At 50.3% G+C, this 23,529-nt stretch overlaps 1 protein-coding gene across 4 annotated transcripts in view; it reads right to left on the bottom strand.

The window, feature by feature from the left end:
* The window catches only part of PLEKHA6 (pleckstrin homology domain containing A6), a 140,331-nt gene extending 117,050 nt beyond the window's left edge, over positions 1 to 23,281 (bottom strand). For 2 of the 4 annotated variants that reach the window (XM_067033437.1, XM_059044778.2), the window contains exons 1-3: positions 22,786 to 23,279; positions 17,220 to 17,296; positions 13,865 to 13,922 (exon numbers count right to left, since the gene is read on the bottom strand). In XM_067033437.1, coding sequence (XP_066889538.1) covers positions 13,865 to 13,922; positions 17,220 to 17,296; positions 22,786 to 22,868 — 218 coding nt within the window. In that variant the 5' untranslated portion in view covers positions 22,869 to 23,279. Of the gene's footprint in view, positions 1 to 5,965; positions 6,285 to 13,864; positions 13,923 to 17,219; positions 17,297 to 22,785 lie in introns of those variants that run through there. The other 2 variants (XM_059044762.2, XM_067033439.1) reach the window with 2 other exon arrangements.
* Positions 23,282 to 23,529: the final 248 nt, after the last annotated feature.

Raw genomic sequence — 23,529 nt, 5'->3', positions numbered from 1 at the left:
TGCCTTAATTCCATGCTCTCTCTACCACATTACCCTGCCTCATTCATTCAGTCAGTTAGTCAAAAAGCAGTTATCAAACAACTGCCACGTGCCTGGCTCTGTGTGGAACATCACAAAGGCAAAAACAAATAAGACCATCTCTTGTCTTGAAGCAGCCCAGTGTAGTGGAGTTGGGGGGCATGCCTGAGGAGGACAGGAAATAAATGCCCCCCACCTCTGCCATCAAAGGCTTTCTCATGACTGTTTCCCCATTGCCTATTCCTTGGGCCAAACTCCTTCCCCTCCAAATCTTTATATATCCAACCAATATTTATCAAGCACCTGATATGTGCCAATGCCTTCAAATCACCCATGGCTTGGGGGAGAGTGAACAAGATAAGAAGACAATGGAATAAGGAATTATGGGACATCATGAGAAGTGACCAGGAACTAGTGTCCAGGGACACTGGGACCATTTGTCTAATTCTAAAGAACTTCCACATTTGATGTGATAAAGCAATTTCATGTTGCTTTACATTCATACCCACTTCCTACATTAACTCATTTGAACCTCAGTGATGCAGGCAGGGCAGGAATTATTACTCCCATTTTAGAGATGGGGAAACTGAGGCTCAGAAGCAGAGGAACATTGGATTAGAATGAAGGAACCTGGGTTCTGGACCTCACTTGTGGTTCCAACAGGGCTAACTATACTTCCATCAGGACACTCCCACCCCACCTTCCCACCCCACCATCCCTCCTCACCAAAAGCAGATTTTCCTTCCCTGCTATGACCTCTTCAATTCCCCAGCTAGGCAGCTGCACTTTCAGGCGAGGCAAGCGGGCTGGCCTGAAGTCTGTGGATAGCCCATTGATGCTAATGAGGACCCAGGAACCAAGCAAAATCAGAAAAATGACCTCACCACCAGAGGCCAGGTGGAATTTAACAAGCTAATTGCAAGCATTAGGCTAATTAAAAGCAAATTGGCACCTGCAATTATAGACTCAGGTTCTCAGGTAATGATGAGCCAGACTGAGTGGACTTGGTGATGTCAGAGCTAGGGAGGGACCTCACCTCTCGCACGGAGGGGGTTCCCAAGCCCTGCAGCAGGAAAGCCTCAGCATCCATCCATGTTTGTCAGATCAGTGTTGACTTGCCCAGCCCTATATCCTGGGTTCACACAATAAGGATCAACCCTTTACAGAGACTAAGTGTCCTGGGAGGATTTGACAGTCACCCTGGATACCATCTGCCCTAAACATATTTCCTACTAACTCACCTCGGCACCTGTCTGACCTTTGAGTTAAAGCATTGCCTTCTGATATACATTGTTCAAATACCGTGTCTAATAATAACTGACATTTGTGTAATTATTTGCAGTTTACAAATCACTTTCCTATGTATTACTCATCTAGCTAATAACTAGGTAAGTGATACTAACCCCATTTTTCAGATCAAGAAACAAAATCTCAGCAAGATTAAGCAATTTGCTACAAATCATACAGTTTCTAATTTGGACCAGGATTTGAATCCATGTATTCAAATTCCAGCTGGGCATTCTCTCTACACCCCAGCAGGCAGTGCACTGACTCTCTCTCTCTCTTTTTTTTTTTTTTGTGGTACGCGGGCCTCTCACTGTTGTGGTCTCTCCCGTTGCGGAGCACAGGCTTCGGACGCGCAGGCTCAGCCGCCATGGCTCACGGGCCCAGCCGCTCCGCGGCATGTGGGATCTTCCCGAACCAGGGCACAAACCCGTGTCCCCTGCATCGGCAGGCAGATTCTCAACCGCTGCGCCACCAGGGAAGCCCACTGACTCTCTCTTATTAACACATGGACCAGAATTAGTTCATCAGATCAGCTAGTGCTACTTTGGAAAGTGCAAAGAAGGCTCAGAGGAATGGGGAACAGTCTGGGTAGGTTTGAGGGATCAAGAGAGGATGAGCACCTGGCAGTGTGTGAGGGGTTGGGCAGGGGGGCTGGGCGGCTGGAGGAGGGGAGCCAGAAGACACTAGAGGAGCGAAACTCCCTTGTCCAGGCACCTGCTAGAAGAAGTCACAGAATGTGACATTTCAGGGGATTACCCTGGAAATGGGGAGTGGCTGTCTCACTGCGCTCTGTGCTGGTGAGACCAAACTTGGGGTGAAGCACCAGGAGAGCTTGAGGAAGGGGGTGGTGGTCACTGGAGGCATCTAACCTCAAACACGGAGACTTGGGGGATTTGGGGGAGGGGAATCATGATACTGGCTTCAGATATATGTTTCTCGTGCAAATCAACAATAGTAAGATAATAAAACACATTTATCACTTACTCTGCTCAGCATGATTCTATGTGGTTTACATATGTGACCTCATTTATCTTCACAAGAAGTCTATGAGATAAGGTACATTATTATCTTCATTTTACAGATGGAGAAACTGAGGCACAGAGAGATTAAATCACAGTAAAGCCCATATGCCTGGCGAGTGGCAGAGCTCAGATTCAACCTGAGTTTGGCCCCATAACTGCGATCCTGACAATTGCACTAAATTGTTTTTTAAGAAAAGGCAAAGACTTGAACAAACAAATGACAACAGATGGACCCTTCATACTTTAAAACCTCTTTTTAAAATTTAAAAACTCACTACTAATCAAACAAATGGATTAAAACAATGAAGAAACAAAGAATTAAAACAGTAAAAAAGTTGTAACTGTCAATGCTGATGCTCAGGAAAAAAAAAAAGGCATTCTTATACACAGCTGCTGGGAATGGAAATTAGTACTTTCGAACAAGGAAGTGGCAAAATATGTCAAAATATTTTAAAACGTAGGAATTCCACTTCTGGAAATGTAACCTAAGGAAAAGAATCGTTGATATGTGTACTGGTTCAGATGTTTATATGTTCATTGTAGCATTGTTTATAAAAATGACAAACTGGAAACACATAGTTTAACATAGGGGCCAATTAAACAAACAAATTAATAGAACAGGTATATAATGAAATACCAGACAGTCACTTAAAAATGATGTTGTAAAAGAATACTTAATGATGTGGAAAAATGCTTTTTATTTAAGTGAAAAATATATATACTTGGTCCAAAATTTTAACAGTATTTTGATAATAAATATAGTCACATGTCTGTGCATGAATTCATAAAAACATATATACACCAAAATGTTAAAATTATACACTAAATCTCTGAATTACACATAATTTTAATTTTTTCTTTATGTGTTTTTCTACATTTTTAATGACTATGTACTACTTTTATACTCACAGAATAGTAATTTTTTAAATGTATACCCTCCATCACATTAATTCTATGTCTTGGGATTTATTCTAAGGAAATAATCCAAAATACAGGAAAAGCCTCATGCACAAAAATGATCATGTTGTGTTATTTGTAAAAGGAAAATAAGGGTAACCACCTAAATGTCTGATACAAATATGATTACAGAAAATACATTACATCCAAAGGCTATTATACACTATTTTAAATATGAAGAAAACCATATTTATCACTGTGGGAAAGAGAGCTGACTTGCTCTGTGCTGCTTCAAAGAATCAAAACCAAAGGGCAGAACACAGAAGCGGGCAGATTTTGATTCCGTATAGAATGTTCTAACCTTGGAGCAGGCAGCCTGGTGAGGTAATGAACTCCCCGTCGCTGGAATTATCCAGGCGAGGACGGTGCTCCCCTCAGGGAGGCCACAGAGGGATGGTCTGGGCTTGGAGGGCATCTGGAGCTGTGGGCGCAGAGCAGGAGCCCACCTGGACTGAGTGATTGCCAAGGAAAGGGTCCCTCTCAGCCTATCCTCAACACGCTTCCTCTCTGCTCACTGTTTACTTTAAATGTTTTCCAAAGTGTGTTCTTTCCTCACTAAATATGTGGGCTTTTTTTTAACTGGTTGGAGACTGGCCTGCCAAAGTCATCTCACTAATGCACTGATGTCCAAGCACCTCAGCCCAGAGCTCAGCACACCATGGGAAACCTCTCAAAGCCAGGACCCACTGCTATGGCCGCTGCAGCCCCTGCTGCTCAGCAAGCTCTCCCCGACGCCCTGCTGCAAGCTCCCTCCTCCTGACCCTCCTCTGGGGGGCCCACAGGCTCAGTGCCAAGGCCTCAGGGGACCCACAGCAGGCCAGGGAGGAAGACAGAGGAAACGGGCTCAGGCCCATCAGGCCGGGTGTCAGTCCAGGCCACGGGCGGCTGCCTGCTCACTGACTTCCTCGGTAATTACTTCATTTCCACCGAGCAGGAAGAATCCAACTCAATAATCCAGGCAGACACGTTAAAAGTAATTATCTGTGTAATGCGTCCTGCACCATCACCTTCCAGTGAAGAAGGAAAAAAAGCCAAACCCGGCAAAAGAAAAAAAAAAAAGGCCCCCATTGTCTCGAGCCTGTGCAGCCGCAGCCAGGATTAATTACACAGCCCTGCTAACACATTTAGCACCTCGCCGCTGATTGGAAAGCCAAGGACTTTTAATAATTCATATCCGCAGCCTAGCACTCTGTGCCTTGGTGAGGACACAGAGAGCACTTGTTTTCTGTCAGGCAGTGCCAGGCTCGCCCCTCGGCCGCCCCACCTGGAGATGGCTCCAGCCTCGGGCTACTGTCTGGCTCCTCCAGGGAGGCCTCGCCTGTGCGGGGGCGGGCGAGAGGCTGGGCCTCTGTAGGGCCTCCCTCCCACCTGCGCTCCGCCAGCCCAGCGGAATCTGCTCATCTCCTGCCCGGGCTAAGATGCAGCGCTCTGAGGTGGGAGCCCACAGGATCCCCCAAGCTCCGTGCTCCTGCAGAGGAGCCTGGAAGCCAGAATTTAGGGGATTCGTAGGGCAGCTGCCTGCGATGTCCCTGCGGCCGTCTGGACAGCAGGCTCAGGCAGAGACGGTCCAACCAGGGCTCCCACCCCCACGTGCAGGAGACCCTCAGGGGAGCCAGACTGTGGGCTAGGGGACCATAGGGACTGGGGAGGAGCTGCCAAGCCTTGAAGGCCGTGACCCCCTTTGACTCTGAGTCTATCCTCATCCTACCACCTTCCCCTCAGTCTCTCAGACCTCCCCAGCCCTGCTCCCTAGGGCTGGCTCCCTCGCTCCTGGCTCTCCCATCCCTGACCCTCCCAGGTTCCAGGTTCCAGCCCCCTCTCTTCCCTTCCGCTGCTTGCCTGTGGTTGCAAGGAGCATCTCCCCTATGGAGGTGCCTATAGCCTCTCCTCCCTTCTTCTCCCTCCGCCTTTCCGTCTAACTCTCCCCCTCAGCGCCCCCACTCTACCTCTCAACACCCCACCCTGCTACTTCCTCAACCTTTGCCCAGAGCCTCACACAATAAGCCCGAGGCTCTGCTAGCTGCAGCCTGGCCCTACCGTTATAAACCCATCCCCCCAGTCCCCCATGCTCACATATCCGTCTCCAGCTCCTTCAGGTGCTCCCAGCTAAACCCAGGACCCCAGAGGTCAGACGCCCCCTAGGAATTCAAGAGCCTCAGCAGCCCCAAGCCCCAACCTCTGACCCATAAAAGACACACCCTGACCCCTCCCGCACTGAGGAGGTGGGTCCCTGGGGCTGACCTGAGCCTGACCCCCAGACCACACCCCCATCTCTCCTTCCTGCTGGCCTTAAACTCACTGTTCTGGCAAGATTTAGAAGCAGGGTGGGGCTGGCCTCTTTGCTCTAGCCAGGCTGGGGGCCCCAGCTGAACCCTAGGAAGCTGGCAGCCCCAAAGCTGATCTCACTCAGGAGATGCGGTTCAAATGTGATAAATTCAGACAACGTTAGCCCTTACTGGGGGTTCTGGAGGTGGGGGTGGGGGCACAGAGAGGGCTATAATTAACATTCTCAGCATCCATGATCCCTAAGTATCAGTGCCAAGAATGAGGGATGCGGAAGGCAGTGGCTCCGCAGTGCCAGCAGCCCAGACTCACACGGCGGCGGGCGGGCTGCCAGCCCTGACCAGAGCCCAACCTTCCTCCTCCCACCTCATCTATAGGATGCATCAAAACAGACTCACCGGCTTCTGAGGTGTGAGTCCCGCGCTGAAAAGCTTAACTCTCCGAGCCCTCAGGCGCCCCTCCCCCCAGCTCAGGCTGGCTGGGGTCCTCCTCCCCACCCCTGGGGCCCCCTTCTGAGGAGCAGGGCTCAGATCTGATGTGGTCTAATCAGTCATCTCTCCAGCTGGCAGGTCCCTGGCGCGGGGAGAGGATGCTGTTGTGGTGACTGCAGAATCCAGTATCTTTCCCAGGCAGAAGCAGCTGGGCATGCTCCATCGTCTCCCGAGGGGATTTTCAGGGCCACGTGACTTTCCCTCCCCGAGCTGTCACTTAGGATCAGGAGTAAATAGTCCCCAGAAAGCTTTAACTCCATCCACACCAGCGACAAGCTGTTAACCACCCATGCTGCCTGCCTGGGTGAGAACAGAGTATCTCAGCACAGCCTTCCTGGCCTTCCACCACTGCAACGAGACTGCCCCCCAAAGGGGATCAGGGCCACCGTCTGTGTAAGCTGCATTTTACAGTCCTCCTACCAGAGCATAGGGAGCCAGAAGTCGCCCAGGGGGCTGGCATCTGGGGCCTCACCAGGCCTGCCTGTGGCTGTCTTTTGTCTCCATGGCTGTCTTTTGTCTCCATGGCTGTCTACCCAAGAGAAGGGCATGTCTCTGGGTGTCAGGAGACCTTGGCCAGAGCCCTAGTGCCCTCACATCCCCCCACCCGACACAGCGAATTTAAAGAAATCATGTTTGGAGCTGACTGGAGTCTGTTACAAGATGTCAGGACCTTCTAGGTCCTCGGCCCCAATTGGTCTCCAATGACCTTGGGCAAGGATGCTGGGGCTACCTGTGTTTTGCATTATTGAGGGTCAGAGGCAGAAAGGAGGGCTTCAGATAATAGGATTTCAGCCCTGTTTCTGCTGTAGAAAAGCCCATGCCATTCAGAGATCTCTCTCCCTTCTTCTCTCCCTTCCCCTCGCCCCCTCTCTTTCTGCCTCAGTTTCCTTCTCTTCACATTTCTGTGGATGCTGGAAAGATTCTCTGTGACAATAACTAAGTGCAGGAGAAACACTGAGTCTCATAGCCAGGAACAGAAAGATGGAAAGAAAATGGAGTATTCCCACGGGAACTTCCAGGCAGGCTCACCGGGTCTCAGTCCTACCTGCCCCTGAGACCCAGAAGCTGGAGACCCCAGTGAGCTCCTGGGGTCACTTCTGAACAAAGAAGTATTTCAGCAAGCAGGGGCTAGATTAGGGCAGCTGCCAGCACCCACCCACATGACTATTAGATCTTTCCTGAATGTTTATTTGAATGAACTTGATTTTTTTTAAAAAGCCTCTCTTCACTTAAATACAACTCTTTCTCTTCTCCATGGGTCTCTTTTAATGTGATCTGAGTGTAAGCTTCATTTTCACCAACTGAAGTCTTTATCTTTAAAAAGAATCTACTATGGAAGGTGCAGGAGCACAGAGCTCCTCCCAGGGTCCAGGAGGAGCAAGGGAAGGGGAGTGTTAGGGGACCTGATCTACACCCCTCTCCCACACACCCCGGAGGGAGCTATTGGAATGACCATCCTTCTCACCCTAGAGCAGGCCAGGCTGGAGCTGGGGATCCCAGGTTAGAGTAGCATGCACTTGCCTGCAGCTGTAGTGGGGAAGGGGATCCCTAGGTCACACCCCACGATGGCTGAGATGCTGAGTTCAACCCAGCTGAAGGGGCAGTGAAGTCCTGGATGCAGGCCCAGTGCAGGCAGCACCGATGAAGCCTAACCCACCTGCCTCAGCTCTCCAGGACTTGGCAAGCCTGCCCAGTACAGGCCGGGGGAGAGCTGGCTCCCAGCCAGACAAAGATATGGAGCTCTGGGGGATCTCTGGCCTCGAAGAGGCAGTGGAGTGAAGTAAGGCTGGGGCAAGAGAGTACAGCATCCAGGAGGGGACAGAGAAGGTGGGAAAAAGGGGACAAGGACCCCAGCCTCCACCCCACAGAATCTTCAGACAGCTGAAAAGGGCAGGAGACAGACAGACGGGCCTACGGGGAGGGTTTTCTCGCTGGCAGACCGAGGGCAAGGGCTGCAGACGAGTCCCTTGGATCCTCCAAGAGGCCAGAGCCAGAAGTGTTGATGCTTCTGGGAGGTCTGGTGGCTGTGCGGGCATGAGAGGAGAGGCCGAGGGAGATGGCTGTGGGAGCAGAGCCTTCGCTTTGGGGAGAGAGGCAGGGGAGATGCTGCAGCAGGAGAGTCTTAGAGGTCCCACAAGGATGGGTGAGGTGAAGCTGAGAAAATAGTTTACCTTTGCCAAATCCAAATTCTCTTTCTGTTAACCCAGCAGAGGAGAAGCGAGACTTATCTGAAGGACTCAGGTGGGGAGGGTGTGAGGAGGGGGTGTGAGGGAGAATATTCCAAAGAAAGTGTCTCTGTGACTCTGTCCATTCTCTGCTCTGGAATCCGTGGCCTCCAGCGCTTGGAAGAGAAAGTGCAAAACTCTCAGTCACGGATTCACGGTCTCTAAACACTCGGGTCCTCCCTGCCTTTCAAGTGGCATCGCCACCCCTCACCACACAGTCTTGGTGGCCACTAAATTGATTGATTCGTTACCCCTCAAATATGCCCTGCCCTTTCCTCACTGGCCACGTCCAGATGGCTCTCTTCCTGCAAGAAGGTACCAATTGGGGAGCAGAAAAAGGAGCCCCATATGATGAGTTATCTTTCAGGACCTACCTGAGTTTAAGCCCTAGCTCCATCCCCTACCAGATGAGGGGGTTTGATCAAGCTACCTGACTGTTGAGCCTCAGTTTTCCTCATCTGCAAATGGGGCTTCTCTGCCCTGAGCCACATACCATGCACCACCTTTCCCTTCATCTGTCTCATGCTTTACTGTTCTGGGGTATTAGTTGCCTTTCTGAAAGCAGAGCCAGTCAGGTCACTAATTAGCACATTTACTGCCCCGGGACCTCTCTCCTTTGTCTTGTCTGCCCTTTGGAGACAACAGAACAGCTCTTGAAGCTCCACCGTACTTCCTGGGACACTGCCTCCCTTCGGGTTGGGTTCTCTATTGATGACTCACGGTAACCCAGCCCTCGAGTCCTGAGGGCAGAGCCCTGGGCTCCTGCATGCCTACCCCACCACAGACCCTGGCAAAATGCTGAGCCACTCCCGACTGAGTGGAGGCACAGGTGCAGAGAACCCATTCCGGCCCCTTCTTGGAGGAAGTATTCAGACGAGAACAAGGAAGTGACAGTGGCTGGGTGGGACTCCCTGAGCTGGAGGAGGTGCCAGGCCAGGCTGGCATGGCCCATGGGGGCACCGTACCAGTGGGGAGGAGCAGTGCGGCCCAGATTGGGAACGAGGGTTATCAGGGGTGTGGTTCTGCAGAAAGCGTCCCTGGCTTATCGCTGTCTTTGCCAACTGAAGAGAGACGCACTCTTGGAGACAGAATTGGCAAGCTCCATAGCTGGCTGCTTTAGCGGGAAGCAGGGAAGGAGTCAGGGGCCAGAGAAAATCAGGGATGGGTGTTACATAGCCAGATCTTTAAGCATCAGAAAGAAGTCTACCAGACCCATAGTGGTTGAGATGTGGCAGAGGATGGTCAAGATGGCCCTATCAGCTCTGGAAGGACCACCCAATCAGCCTGAGGAGTCACCACTGAGCCAACCCTTTAGAGGCCTTAGGGGGGCTGGTCATGTGTGCTTTGGTGTCCTCTAGTGGACATATGTGGTACATGCATACAGGCTTGCAACGGGTTTTACCCACATTTTAACCCTTTGCTTTTTCTCTTCTCCCTGCACCACCCTTCCTGGTCAATGACCCCTTTAAAACTGCAGGCAGGCTTGAGCAATGACATCAGCTGTGGAAACATGAGAATCACCTCCCAAGCACTATGAAGGAAAGAGTTTATTGACACACAATTATCATACTTGTCTGATCCCAGGCAAATACCAGTATTTGCTCATTGAAATTTGACTCAACCTCACAAGAAGGAGAAGGAGAAGGAGGAGAAGAAGGAGAAAACCAACTTCCCAAGTTATATATCTGACTTTTATTATTACCTCTTGGGATCCATGTCTGAGGTCCTCAGTTTCTAACTCACCTACCAACCGAATGTCATAAACCTTTGTAAGGAATTGATGGTGCGGGGAACTGTGAAAATAAGGAGAGTGGGCCAGAATCATTCATTCCTTCACTCACTCACTCATTCAGTCAGGGGTTATTGTTGCCTCCCTTGTCCAAGCCAGGCACCGAGGATGCTGGATGCAGCTGTGGCATTATGCTAAGAGACCAGCCTATGAAATCAGCAGACATGAGGCTGAATCCCAGCTTTGCTTTCTATAAGCTTCATGACATTGAACAAGTATTTACTCAGTTTCGGTTTCTTCCTTACTTTCTCAAACAGTTAGAGATGACAGTACCTCCCTCATAAAGCCATTCGAGGATTGAATGAGTTGTAAATGTAGTAAAGCACTCAGCTCTGAGAGTGGCCACAGCTGCTCCTGGTGTGCAGAGCGGCCACCAAATCTGGGAATGATGCGAATGCATGATAGGATAGCTGACATTTCATCACAATACAAAATGAAATCATATTGTCTATGTTTCCGGACCTTACAGCCACCTTATGTCACCTCTGCCCTTGATGAGTTTTCATTCTAGACCAGTAGGTCTCAAAGTGTGGTCCGCAGAGAGGCGGCAGCATCATAGCCTGGGAACCTGTTAGAGATGCAAAGTCTCAGACCCTCTGAATCAGAAACTCTATGGCTGGCGCCAAGCAATCTGTTTTGACAAGCCCTCCAGATGATTTTGATGCACACTCAAGTTTGTGAACCACTGATCTAGGGAAAATGACACATGTGTAAACAAAGAATTGCAATACAGGTGGGCTCTCCTGAACAAGTGACACAATGAGCAGTGTCCTGAAGGAAGAGCAAGTGTTCACAGGTGGACACAAGCCATGTTAGAGGAGGGATTCCACTAAGAAAGGCTGGGGGCATGGAATGGAGTTGTGTGTTAAGGGAACCACAAGCGATTTAGTCTATCAAAATGGGGTGTGTGGGGAGGCTGGAGAAGCGGGGTTGGAGCCAGATTACAAAGCCCTTTCAAGTGCCTGAGTAAGGAATTTAGATCTTATCCTATAACTGATGGGGAGCATGAAAGGAGTCTAAAGGAGAATGATATGACCAAATTTGCATTGCAGAAAACAGCACTCTTAGGATTTCCCTGGTGGTCCAGTGGGTAAGACTTCACACTCTTGATTCAGGGTGCCTGGGTTTCATCCCTGGTCAGGGAACTAGATCCCTCATGCATGCCGAAACTAAGACCTGGTGCAGCCAAAATGAAAGAAAGAAAGAGAGAGAGAGAGAGAGAGAGGGAGAGAGATGGGGGTGGGGAGAGAGGAGAGAGAGAAAGAAAGAGAGAGGGAGAAAAAGAAAGAGAAAGAAAGAAAGAGAAAAAGAAAGAAAAAAGTACTCTTGCAACTGCGCAGTATGGCCTGGAGGCAGGAAGATGAGTTGGAAAGCTGCAAAATGATCCAGGTGAGAGCCCATGCGGGCATGAATTTGGGTGGTGGCCATTGGGACGGTGAGAAGTGGGTGGGTTGAGAGATATTTAGGAGGAAAATTGACAGGACCTGGGGGGAGGGGTCTGAAGGTTCTGCTTTGGTGGCACTTCTGACAAAGATGGAACCGGTGTTGGTGATGGGAAGGCAATGAGTTCAGGACTAGAAAGGCTGAATTGGGGGTGCTGAGGAGAATGCTCTGGGCTGGTAGAGAGGAATTAATTATGCCTCTATTGTTTATCTCCCAACATTTTTCATTCATTCATTCATTCATTGCACCAAATATTGGGTTCCTGTCTTGTGCCAGAAAGGTTCCAGGACAGAGTGGAACACAAAATAGCCAGAATCTGCTCTCAGGGCTGACACAGCAGTGGGGGACACCAACAATAAAATAAGTAACGGAATACATAAACAAAAACCTTTCAGGTAGCGGTAGGTGCTATGAAGAAAAATAAGGGGAACTAAGGAGGAGCAGGAGGGAACTTCAGAGGGTCCTCAGGAAAGGTCCGCTGAGAAGATGACACTTGAGCTCAATGTTAAGTAGGAGCCAGATGTACAAAATGGGAGGAAAGTGCACCCAGGCAGAGGGAACAGCAAATGCAAAGGTCCTGAGGTAAAAGTGAGTTTGGCCTGATGGAGAAGAAAGATGAAGATCAGCACAGCTGCCCAGTTGTGGGAGATGAGGGCAGCAAGGGGAGCGAGGCCAGACCATAGTAGTTTTTAAAGACTGATGAGATGAGGTAATACATGTGAAAGTTCAGGACTTCCTGGCAGTCCAGTGGTTAAGACTCCGTGCTTCCACTGCAGGGGGCATGGGCTCCACCCTGGTAGGGGAATTAATATCCTGTATGACATACAGCCAAAAAAAAAAATACACGTGAAAGTGCTTCATAAGGGACTTCCCCGGTGGGGCTGTGGTTAAGAATCCTCCTGCCAATGCAAGGGACATGGTTTTGAGCCCTGGTCCAGGAAGATCCCACATGCCACGGAGCAACTAAGCCCACACACCACAACTACTGAGCCTGCACTCTAGAGCCTGCAAGCCACAACTACTGAACCTCAATTACTGAAGCCCATGCACCTAGAGCCCGTGCTCTGCAACAAGAGAAGCCATCACAATGAGAAGCCCGTGCACCGCAACCAAGTGTAGCCCCCGCTCACCACAGCTAGAGAAAGCTCGCACGCGGCAACAAAGACCTAACACAGCCATAAATAAATAAATAAATAAATAAATAAGAAAGTGCTTCATAAATGATCTCAAGAACCAGGCACACATAAAGGAATACTAAGGTGGTATCTTCAAGGAGAAAAGAAGTTAAGTCTTAACCGAAGCAAGGAGTTTGGCTCAATTTCAGGAAAAGCTCAGGCTATAAGAGCCATGTCTTATCAAAACAACTTCCAAAATGGATAATTTCTCCATTTTTGTTGTTGTTTTTGTTTAAAAATATGGTCAACAGCCGAGCTGATGGAAGTGCCAGCTGGTCTTGAGGTGGGAGATGGACCTCTCACGGCACAGACAAGGAAGGCGAGGAGGAGGGAGGGTAGGAAGGAGGCTCTCCCTCGCCGGCGCGGTGTTTGTGCAGCTGCTCTCCACCAGTCCTGCAGGCCTGGGCACGCCTGCCTCACCCGTGGGAACAAAGCCAGGACCCAGCCCGGTTGGAGGGTGGAGAGACCCAGGCCAAGGCAGAGGGAAATGTCTAGCTGGGTAGATGTGGAGCAGCCCAGCCCAAAGAGCTGCCTTCTGCTTCCACGGTTACATCCAGGCAGCTTTCCCAGGTTCACCTTAAGTTGCTGAGAACATGAGCTACCCCAGCCAACAGAGGGCTCTGACCAACCCCCAAGGGGAACACAGAGCCCAGACACACACCCGCCAGCCCCAGGATGGCAAATGCCCCCATCCAGGAGGGCAAGAGTGACATTGTCCACATTGCCACCACCTGACCTGCCCAGCTCACACCTTCCCTCCAACCAGCTCCACTTCCCACCTCTCATGACACACCGTGCTTCATCTCCTTCCTCTAAACTTTTGTCCCAAACGTCTAGAACAGCCTCTGTCCTCTACTCTGTCCCTCCCACCCACATAGCCCAGCCCAGAGCTCCACTCACCCCTCCCCACCCCATCTCAGAAAAATTCCCATGACTGACACTGGCCCTCTTGGACGAACGTACACACAGACACACACACAGACACAGACACACACACACCCTGGGCTTTATCTGCAGTGCTCGCTTGGAAGCTTTGACATCTCCTGGCCACTCACAGACCCCAGCAAGGCCTCTAGCAAGACCCTTTAACTATCGCCCTGCCCAAGGAGGCATCAGGTACAAAGACAAAGGTAGAACCAACAGCAAGACCAGAAAGAAACTCCATTTTACTCACTTGATGAAATACACAGCTCCTTCCTGGGTGGAATCCATCTCCCAGCCCTTGGGCAAACCTGTGAGGAAGCAAGATCACAAAATCACCCTCTCTTCCACAAGCCCAATCTGCACTCTGGAAGGATGGGGGCCAGAACTAGGAAAATTCATAGATAAGCCAGTAGTGTTCAAACAACAATTTAACCCTTTTCCGTCCACTATTTCTATCAGTCTGGGTTTCCAGCAAATAAGAGAGATGGCAGTGGGGGGGGGGGGACATCCCCCATCAATGAGCAGTAAAGTGACCAAAGAGATCACTGCTTTGCAGGCTTTGCTCATTCATTCAACAAACTTTTATTGAGCATCCACTCTGTGCCAGGCCCTGTGCTGGCCCCCAGGGATATAGCAGTGAAGGCACAGATGATTGTCCTGGAAGGGTCCTCAGGATCACCCCTGCTTATATCACAGAAACAGAAGCTGGAGCCAAGAGTGGGTCACTTGCCCCAGACCTTATGGATGATTAGCACCCAAGATTAGACCAGGACTCGAGTTTTCAAATCCCAGACCAGTGTTATTACCTCCAGATTCTGCTGCTTCTGGACAAGACACCAAGGACAAGAAAATCAGTCCCAGAAAAAATGAAGAGACTTAAAAATTTTTTTTCTTAATACTACCTCCGAAAAAATTTATCCATGAAAATGCTCAGAATGGAGAATCACTGACTTGCAAAACAAGAGAGGACTGAATAGCCAAAGAAGCTGACCTTGGCTCGAAAGCATCTAGGCATTCCTCCAGGTGGGCGCAGCCGCTGCTGGACAGCTCCAGAGAGACACAGCCCCTCCTTCTCCAAAGAGCACTCTGCTAGCCTCCACCTCTGCCCCCCCTCCCAAAACAGCCACCCTGGCAGAGCCCTGCCTCCCTGGCAAACCCAAGGCAGAGGAGGAGGGGTCTTCTGAGAAACCCGAGAGAATCCAGTGTCAGAGGTGGGGACAGGCAGGGTACTGGTAGAGATCGTTCCTTTGGGGGTGCAAAAGCCCTGTGGCTGACACTTTACAAAACAGGTGAGGATTCTCTCAAAAATCACTGCCACTTTTCTGATCAGTTCAAACGTTTACCTTGTGTACGAGGTTTTATAAAATATGGCTATTCACTGCTGGTCTGAATCTCTCCTGCCATGTTATCAGCTGCCTTAGGGTACGAGTTGCTGGAAAGCAGGGCTTGGGTTCTACAAAGTGGTGGGCCCAGTTTATGTTCACTCATTTCACTCACCCCTAAGTATCAAGGGTATGTATTTCCATACCTGCTGCTGCTGCTGCTGCTGCTGCTTCGATGCAGCAGGGCAGCCAGCGGGCCCACCTCCCTCTCAGGACTTGGTCCATAGAAATCGTTAACACCAGCTGTCACTTAGAGCTTCCTTCCTCTAAGGTACACATTTCACCACTACTAGCATATCTAATCTGCACAGCAACATTATACAATAGGCATCAGCCCAAACATTTTTACGGATGAGGAAACTGAGACCCAGAGAGGTCAATCAACTTGCTTAAGGTCACACAGGAAGTGTCTGGGCCAGGATGTGAGTCTGGTCTGCTGCCTCCAAAGCTCACATTCTCTCCTCTGTGCTGCCCCATAAATGCTACTTGTTCCCCTCTGTCCCTGTGCGAGGATGTTCCCATTCAGAAGGGCGTGGGTTGGCAGCCTCCCCAAATAGAGGGATCCCCACTGGGTCAGAACCATAAATAATCCTGCCAGTGTGGTGTGCCTGGGAAAGAGGCCAGCGTGGATTATGTCCCCTGCCTTTTCCAGCAACTTCCCTCCACACTGCCCTCTCTGCCCGGGCAACACCAAGAGTGCTTATATTCCTGTCCAGGCGGAGTGCCCGCTAAGGCAGCTGCCCTCCCAGCAAGCTTCAGGGGCATCTTAACCCCTTCCCAGCCTTGGACAACCAGTTAGCTGCAGCCAAAAATGAAAGAATTGGCCCACAGACTTGCATGCATCCTCTAGCCTTACCTAAGGTCATGGTGAGCTGGATGGACTCAAACTGAAAACAGCCAACACCAACCCAGAAGAAGAAAACAGCCCCAGCCCTGGGGTCAGGAAGCTTCACTTCAAGTCAAAAATACAATAGTGACAATAACAATAGCAGTCACCACTGTTGACAGTGACTCTGTTGCCTAATCTGTGCTACAACATTTTGAGATTCATAATCCTATCCCCATTTTACAGATTAAGAAGGTGAGTCCCAGAATTAAACCACTTGCTCAAGACCACACTAATAGAAAGTTGAGCCAAGATTTCAGCTCAGGTCTCTCTGTCTCTAGAACTTATGCATTTAACCCCAATGCTGCTTTGCTTATTAACTGAGTGGCCTTGATCCAGGCACTTCCTCTCTGCTCTTCCATTTCCCTACCTTTAAAATGAAGGAGTCAGACTCCATGATCCCTGAAGTCCCTTCTGGCTCTAGAACCACAGTGATTCTAGTCCTGAATCTAAAAGAAAGTAGGCTCTGGGCAAGTCAACACCTTGACCCAGCATGTCCATGAGTGACCGGGACTCTGTGTGGTTGGGTGAAGGGCTGGAAGGCCAGAGGGGTAGGGGGTTTCCAATGCTGTGGCTCCCACCCCTCCCTTTATTGGCCTATAGTGGTATCCCGAAGAGGAGGATGGATTGTTCACTTGAAGTACCGCAGGCCTTCTGACTCTTGGTGTCTCCACCTCTTCAATTTAGAATAAAATCATCTTTGCCCAGAGGGGTCCTATCTTCCCCACTAGGCTGGGAGGTCCCTGAAGGCTAGTAATGGAGTCTTCTCCATAGTAAGCAATCAGTGTTGGCCCTGTCCCCTTTTCTTTCATGTTCCCCTCAATGTGAAGCAGTTCCTGCTAGTCATGTGGGGTTATTTAAATTTAATTTAATTTAAATAAAAAATTCAGTTCCTAGGTCACACTAATCACATGTCAATTGCTCAGTAACCCCATGTGGCTCATAGCAACTGTACTGGGCAGCACAGAAAGAGAACATTTCCATCATGGCATAAAGTTCTATGGTCCCGCACTGGGGGCTAGGGTTCTGCCCAGTTCGGGAGCTCTCAGGACGGAAGGGATTTTCTGACTGGGCACAGGGGGATGGGAGAAGAGTAAGCTCTTTCTCCTCAAAGGTCAGTCCCAGATACTAGTCATGGGGCTGGAAGTTTGAAAAGACCTCAAGGTGAGCATCAACCCTCCTGCAAAATCCCCCACATGGTGGGCCAAATGCTCAGCTGAGTCTGTCCCTGGAGAAAGGAAAAGTCAGAAGCAAAGTCAGGGTAGGGGGTTCCCACAGCCACCTCAAGCCATTGCCTCCTCATGGATTGCAAAGGCAGGGGTAGATGAGATCTTTACCTGGGCTGGAGGAGTGTCCACTCTGGATGGGTGATCCCGTACCGGGGTGCACCCAGCTGGTTGACTTTTCTTCATCACTAGAGAAGACCAGAAAGAACATGTTAGATACAAAAGAGGCTTCTCTGAGGAGGACACCCATCTCCACATTCACATCAGTACTGACTGTCTGATCCAAGACACCTGACATGGGGGCACCCAGGCTGCCTTCATTCACTCACATTCACAGAGCACTTACCTAGCAGACTCTGGGGATTCAGAGATTTATAATCCTGGATCCCTGACCTCAAAGAACATCTAACTCACCGGGGAAACAGACGTGTAAAAAGATATTTGGAATATGATGTGATGTGAGCTATATAATCCCTACTATAGCTATGCAGAGAGAGCATTTCACCATCAGAGAAGGGAGTACTCCCTGGATGGAGTTAAGGAAGGGGAACACCATGAAGGCTTCAAGGAGGAGGTGACATTAGTGAATGGTGAAGCCTTGTGGGACGTACATGGAAGGTTCTTAACTGGCAGCTTCTCAATGGATAAGAGAAGAGGAGGCTGGGTGAATTGACAGTCCCTGAGTGTCTGCAGGGCTGTATACCATCATTCACAATGGTCCCTCACATTAGGAATATTATAGATTATGAATCTGAGGTTCAGAGAGGTTAAGTAATTTGCCCAAATTCAAACAATCAATAATTGATGAGGCCAGGATTCAGACCTAGATGTGCCCCCCCCCTTAAAACCCAAGCTCTTTTTAACATCTCACTCCCAGCAAGGTGGGCTCCCCAGCATTGCAGATCCTCTGGGCTCTAGATGCCATGGCAGATGAGTCCATTGACCTTTCCCACCAACCAAGGACACCAATATTTCCTGAGCCAGATGTATGTGGAGGAGAGGACTCCCAGATTACCTGTATCACCCAGGCTTTAGGCTGGGGCCTTGGGGTCCAGGACAGGACTCCATTCAATAATTAATACCTTAATTAATATAATAAACTCCACTAAGAAGGGTGCCACTAAATTTCTACTAAAGTAAGATATACAATAAACTGCACATATTTAAAGTGTACAATTTAATAAGTTTTGACATAGTTGTACACCTGTGAAACTATCATCAAAATCAAGATGTGAACCCTCTAGATTTTCTTTGCGCTCCTTTGTAATTCCTGTCTCCTACCCTGCCGGCTCCTGTCCTCCCCCACTCCCCGGCAGCAACTGATCTGTTTCCTGTTACTATAGATTCGTTTGCATTTTCTGGAGTTCTTAGGGTTTCATATACGTGGAATCACACAAACTAGGCTTCTTTGTCTGACTTCTTTCCTTCTTTTGTTTCTTCCATGTGCTAGCATGTGTTAGTAGTCCTTTCCCTTGCAGGATATACCTCATGTGCTCATCCCCTCACCTGCTGATGGACATTTGGGTTGTTTTCAGTTTGGGCCATTACAGATAAAGCTGCTTTGAACACTGGGGTCCAAGTCTTTGTGTGGATTTATGCTTTCTTTTCCCTTGACTCCACTAATTTTCCTCTGAGTTTGAACACCTGCTGCAGGAAAAGAGTTCCCAGATGACCCACCCCTCTGATGAAGAGAGAATAAACAAAGTCACGGGGCTCTGGAGCCATGTGCACCATTGGAGATGACCTGTGGTCTGGGCTTTGGTCCTGGGAGGCAGGGGAAGAGGAAGCCAAGGAAGGGGGCACCTCCTCTTCAGCTGCCCTGAGATTTCTGGCCCTGACCCCTTCTTCCTCTCACACTATCGGCTCCTTCAGACTTCACCGACAATCACAAGGTCACAGAGGTGGGCAAAACCCACCATTCCCTCAACTTCCTCCCCCCCGACCTTCCCCCACCCTCCAGCCGTCAGCCCCTGGTGAAAAACAATACAGTCACAGACCTTCTCCACTCTAGCTTTGGGCTGGTGGGGAAATTGTGGAACCAGGAGGACTGGGGTCATTGCAAATCCACCAGCTATAATCTTCTTCAGGGGCCCCAATCAATTGCCATTTGCCAAGTGTTCTAAGGCTTTCCCACCATCCTCAAGTCCCAAGCGTGCCTCTCCTCCCCTCCCTCTCACCCATTCTCAATGGATAATTTCACCCCTTAACTCAAGAGAAATAGAAACCATTAGGCAGGTTTCTACCCAATACACTCAACCTCCCCCTCAAACTTATCTATATTTCCACCCATCCTTTAATACTTTTCTCTACATTGGAGAAAAGGTGGCCTTCTCCCACTGAAGGCTAGTCCCTTTGCGTGGGTCACAGTCTCCATCATCTCCTGTCTTTTCTAGACCCTTTTTCTATTGAGCATAGCAGATTTGTATCTTCAACTTCTCTGTCCCTCTCGGGTCCATCACTTTAGCCCCCACTCCTGTTCGTGTGTTCCATTCTGAACCCTCTATCTCTCTCTCTTAATGCCGTCTCCCCTTCTAGCTTTCTTCTCATGTTCCTCTTCTTACTGACCAAACATCCCTGTTAGAAACTAGTTCCTTCTAACTGTCCCCACTTCCTGGCCTCCCATTCACCAATCCTCTGCAATCTGGTTTCTGTTCCCAGCCTTCCCCTGAAACCACTTTCCTAGAGGTCATTAAACACCCCCAGTTCCTAAATCCAGTAAACACTTTCCAGTCTTAAGCTCATTTGGCTTTTCCACGGTTGACCATCCCTTCCTTCTTTTATAAATTTATTTATTTATTTATTTTTGGCTGTGTTGGGCCTTCGTTTCTGCGCAAGGGCCTTCCCCAGTTGCGGCGAGCGGGGGCCACTCTTCATCGCGGTGCGCGGGCCTCTCACTATCGCGGCCTCTCCTGTTGCGGAGCACGGGCTCCAAACGCGCAGGCTCAGTAGTTGTGACACACGGGCCTAGCCGCTCCGCGGCATGTGGGATCTTCCCAGACCAGGGCTCGAACCCATGTCCCCTGTATTGGCAGGCAGATTCTTAACCACTGCGCCACCAGGGAAGCCCCCATCCCTTCCTTCTTAACACCTCTCTTCCTTGCCATCTGGGGGGCACGCTACCCTGGCCGTGGTGCTGCCCACCTCTGCACCCTGGGTCTCCTCCAGCCTGGCCTCTCTTCCTCTATCCTTTCCTTTAATGCGGTGCTGCCTGGGGACCCTCCTGTCTTCTCCCTCACACACTCCGGGGTGATCCCAGCTCTACATGAAGACTCTCCAGCCCAGGCCTCTCTCTTCAACCTCTATCCTGTACACTCAGCCACCTGTGGGACATCACTTCCTGAATGTCCCATGGGGACCTCAAAATCAACATTTCCCGGCTGGACCTGTACTTTCCCTAAAGTCTGCTCCTCTTCCCATACTCCTGATTTCTATCAAACTCAAGTTAAAAATTTTAAGATTTATCTTCAGCTCTTCCCCCTCTCACCCCCCGTTTCCCAACATTCAGGGAGTAAATGGAAACTCTCAATTCTACACCTAAAGATTTCTCCCACCTCTCCCCGCCTTTCCCCTCTATTGTCGCTGCTTTAATTCAAGTCTTTTGGACTTTGGTGATTGCCTCCTAACTGCTTCCCATACCTCAAGTTTTTCCCCTTGCCTCCCTACTCAGCCCTCAAATCATCGTCCATGCAGCTGCCAGAGAGCTCCTTCTAAAACACAGGTCTAACTATGTCACTCCTCTGTTTAAATCTCCTTTGGTTTCCTATCACCTACGGGATCAAGTTCAAACGCCTTAGCCTAACACAAAAGGCCTCTCCGAAGCTGCCCGCTTCCTACCTGCTTTGCCTCACCTTCTGCAGCACCCCAGCCACCTCCACTCCACCTCTGCTGAACCTCTCAGAGTGTTCTAGATAACCTGGGCTCCGGCAACCACCGGTGCCCTCCATCCCACAGGCCTCTGCCTCAAGGCCCCTTTCACTCTAGTCTCTCTCCTCCAGAATCAGCTCAAATGTTTCCTCCTCTGGAGGCCCCCCCTCAACTCCTCAGAGCATTAGTTCTTTCTTCCTTATGTTCCTATAGCATCATGCAAATACCTCTGGAATGTATCTTATTATTTCATAAGTAATTATTTGAGTTTTCTCTCTACCACCTTCAAGGAAAAACCTGTATCTTATTGTTTTTTATCTCAATACCTAACACTGCAGCAGACAAATAGCGGATACTCAATAAATGTCTGTGGAATGAACGACAAAAAGAAGCTGGAAGCCAAGCAAGAGATTGAGAAGAAAGATGAGAAAAGCCAAATTAACCACTTCGTCAGAATGCCCAAGAAGCTTGAGGAAATCCAGATTCCAAGGCCCACCCCAGATCTTCTAACTCGGACAGAATCTATGGAGGCAGGGCTTGGGAATCAGCCTTTTAAACTAAGCTCCTTGGGTGATTCTTATGGATTCTAAAGTCTCAAACCACTGACCAAAGGGACTCCAGTTTAAATCCTGGAGAAGTTCTGTTATTTAAGAATCTGACATAATGGATTTAATTTCTAAGACAGTATAATTACAACATCAATTTTGACCACAGTAATGATAACTACAGAAGAAAGGCCTACAGCAAATGTGGAAACAGTAACACCAACAAGAAACCACTGGCTGCCTGCACTCCTGCAAAGGCACTTTGGTACAGGGAGGAAAGCAATGCACTCAATTCAGCAGGGCCTGGGCTGGGTCGGAGCTCTGATTAACAAGTGGTTTTATCTCAAAAAAGTACTCTCAATCTCTGCAGACCTCGCTTCCCGTCTGAAACATGAGGGGGTTGCATCCAAGCCTCCTTTCAGCTCTAATGTTCTGTGAGTGGCTATCCTGAGAAAGGGAAAATCCATCCTGTGTGGGTAACAGTTCAAATGCTGTGCTTCTAGACTTGCTATATTATCGGGAAATGTCTATCGTGGCAAAAGAAACCTATAGTAGAAGTAGGCCAAAAAATAGCACCAGCTGAGCCACTCTGTTATAATGAGATTATGCCAGAGCCATTTTGGTTTATGTAATTAATATAACAGTGCTAATATATTACTGAGAGCAGCAAAGCCTCCCTCTCTCTAAAGAACACCAAATGTACTGTGGGCATCTTCTTCCCCTTGACCACAGCCCCATAAAGATGCAGGAGGGAGAGGGGTTGCCATCCGGGGAACCCTGAGTCCTGGGGTGAGGGAATGCAGGGAAGCGGGCAGTAGAGGCAGTCTCCTGGTATGTTGTCCCTTAGCCCAAGTCTTCCCGTAGGAAATGGTGGGGGAGTGGACACAAGAAAGAAAGGACTCACCCCTGTCCCTGTCAATGGCCAAAGCTGAAAGGAAGGAACTGCAGGCTGGGCACCGGCTCTAGTCATCCTCCTCGGGGTTCCCATCCTGCCTGTGACCAGGGGAGAGGGGAAGGTCTGCACCTGCCCTGCCCTGCCTTTCCAGGTGCAGGGAATGCTGAGCCTCTGCTGGACTTTGACCCACTGGGGAAAAGACGGGAGACACATTCACACAGGCATCGTGATAAACTTATTAGTCATGCCTGCTGCTCCAGCCATCGCTTACCCCGACCCTCTCCTGCCGGCCCCCAGCCCTGCTGCCTTTCAAGTCAGACAACTTTAAAGAAAAGAGAGAGAGGGAGAGAAGATGAAACAGAGACCCACATACTTGATGAAGAAGACTCTCCCCCCGCGGTCAACTCCATAGGTCCACCGGCCGGGCAAGTCCAGCCAGTCAATCTCATCGGCCATCTCGGTGTCCTGCAGCCCCTCTCGCTCTCTGCCCACCCGGACGCCGGGCTGGGGGGCGGGGGCCTACCGCGCACCCCCCACTCTCTGCTCCTCCTCCAGGCGGTGATGGGGGAGGGGGTCCGATGCGGTCCAGCCCGGCCCGCGGCGTAACCTCCCGGGTGCCTGGCAGGGACTCTGGCCTCTCGCTGAAGGCAGCTGGCCGCCAGCCGGGCAGCAGCGAGCGGAAGACTTAACCCTGGCCGGGCTGAACGAGCTCGGCGTGCGCGGCGGAGCCGGCCCCAGACACCTCCTGCCTCTGGAGTCTGAGCTCCCCTCCGTTTCCTTAACTTAATGACGGGCAATTAGCGCATGAGTAATTCTGCCGCTCCCCTCGCCGGGACTGCTAACGAGCAGCGCCGAGGGTTCAGTCCCCTCTGATCCCCGCGGCTGGGCAGCTGGCGGGGCCGAGCGAGCGGGAGCGCGGGCCGGAGGATCCCTCCCCGAAGGGAGCAGGTTGCCGTGCGCGAGCGAGGGTGTTGCCTCCCGCTCCCAGCTCCGAGCCCGCTCTCAACCTCCGGCCGGGCGAGCGGAAGGCGGAGCCCAGCGGCCGCTCCGAGGGGACTTCACAGCCGCGCCCCGGCGGGTCCCCGAGTCCTGACACCGGGCGCGGGGCTACCAGTTT

The sequence above is a fragment of the Kogia breviceps genome, chromosome 1 (genome assembly GCF_026419965.1).
Source record: "Kogia breviceps isolate mKogBre1 chromosome 1, mKogBre1 haplotype 1, whole genome shotgun sequence".
NCBI classification, from domain to species: domain Eukaryota; kingdom Metazoa; phylum Chordata; class Mammalia; order Artiodactyla; family Physeteridae; genus Kogia; species Kogia breviceps.
This window is presented reverse-complemented; position numbering and strand designations above follow the sequence as displayed.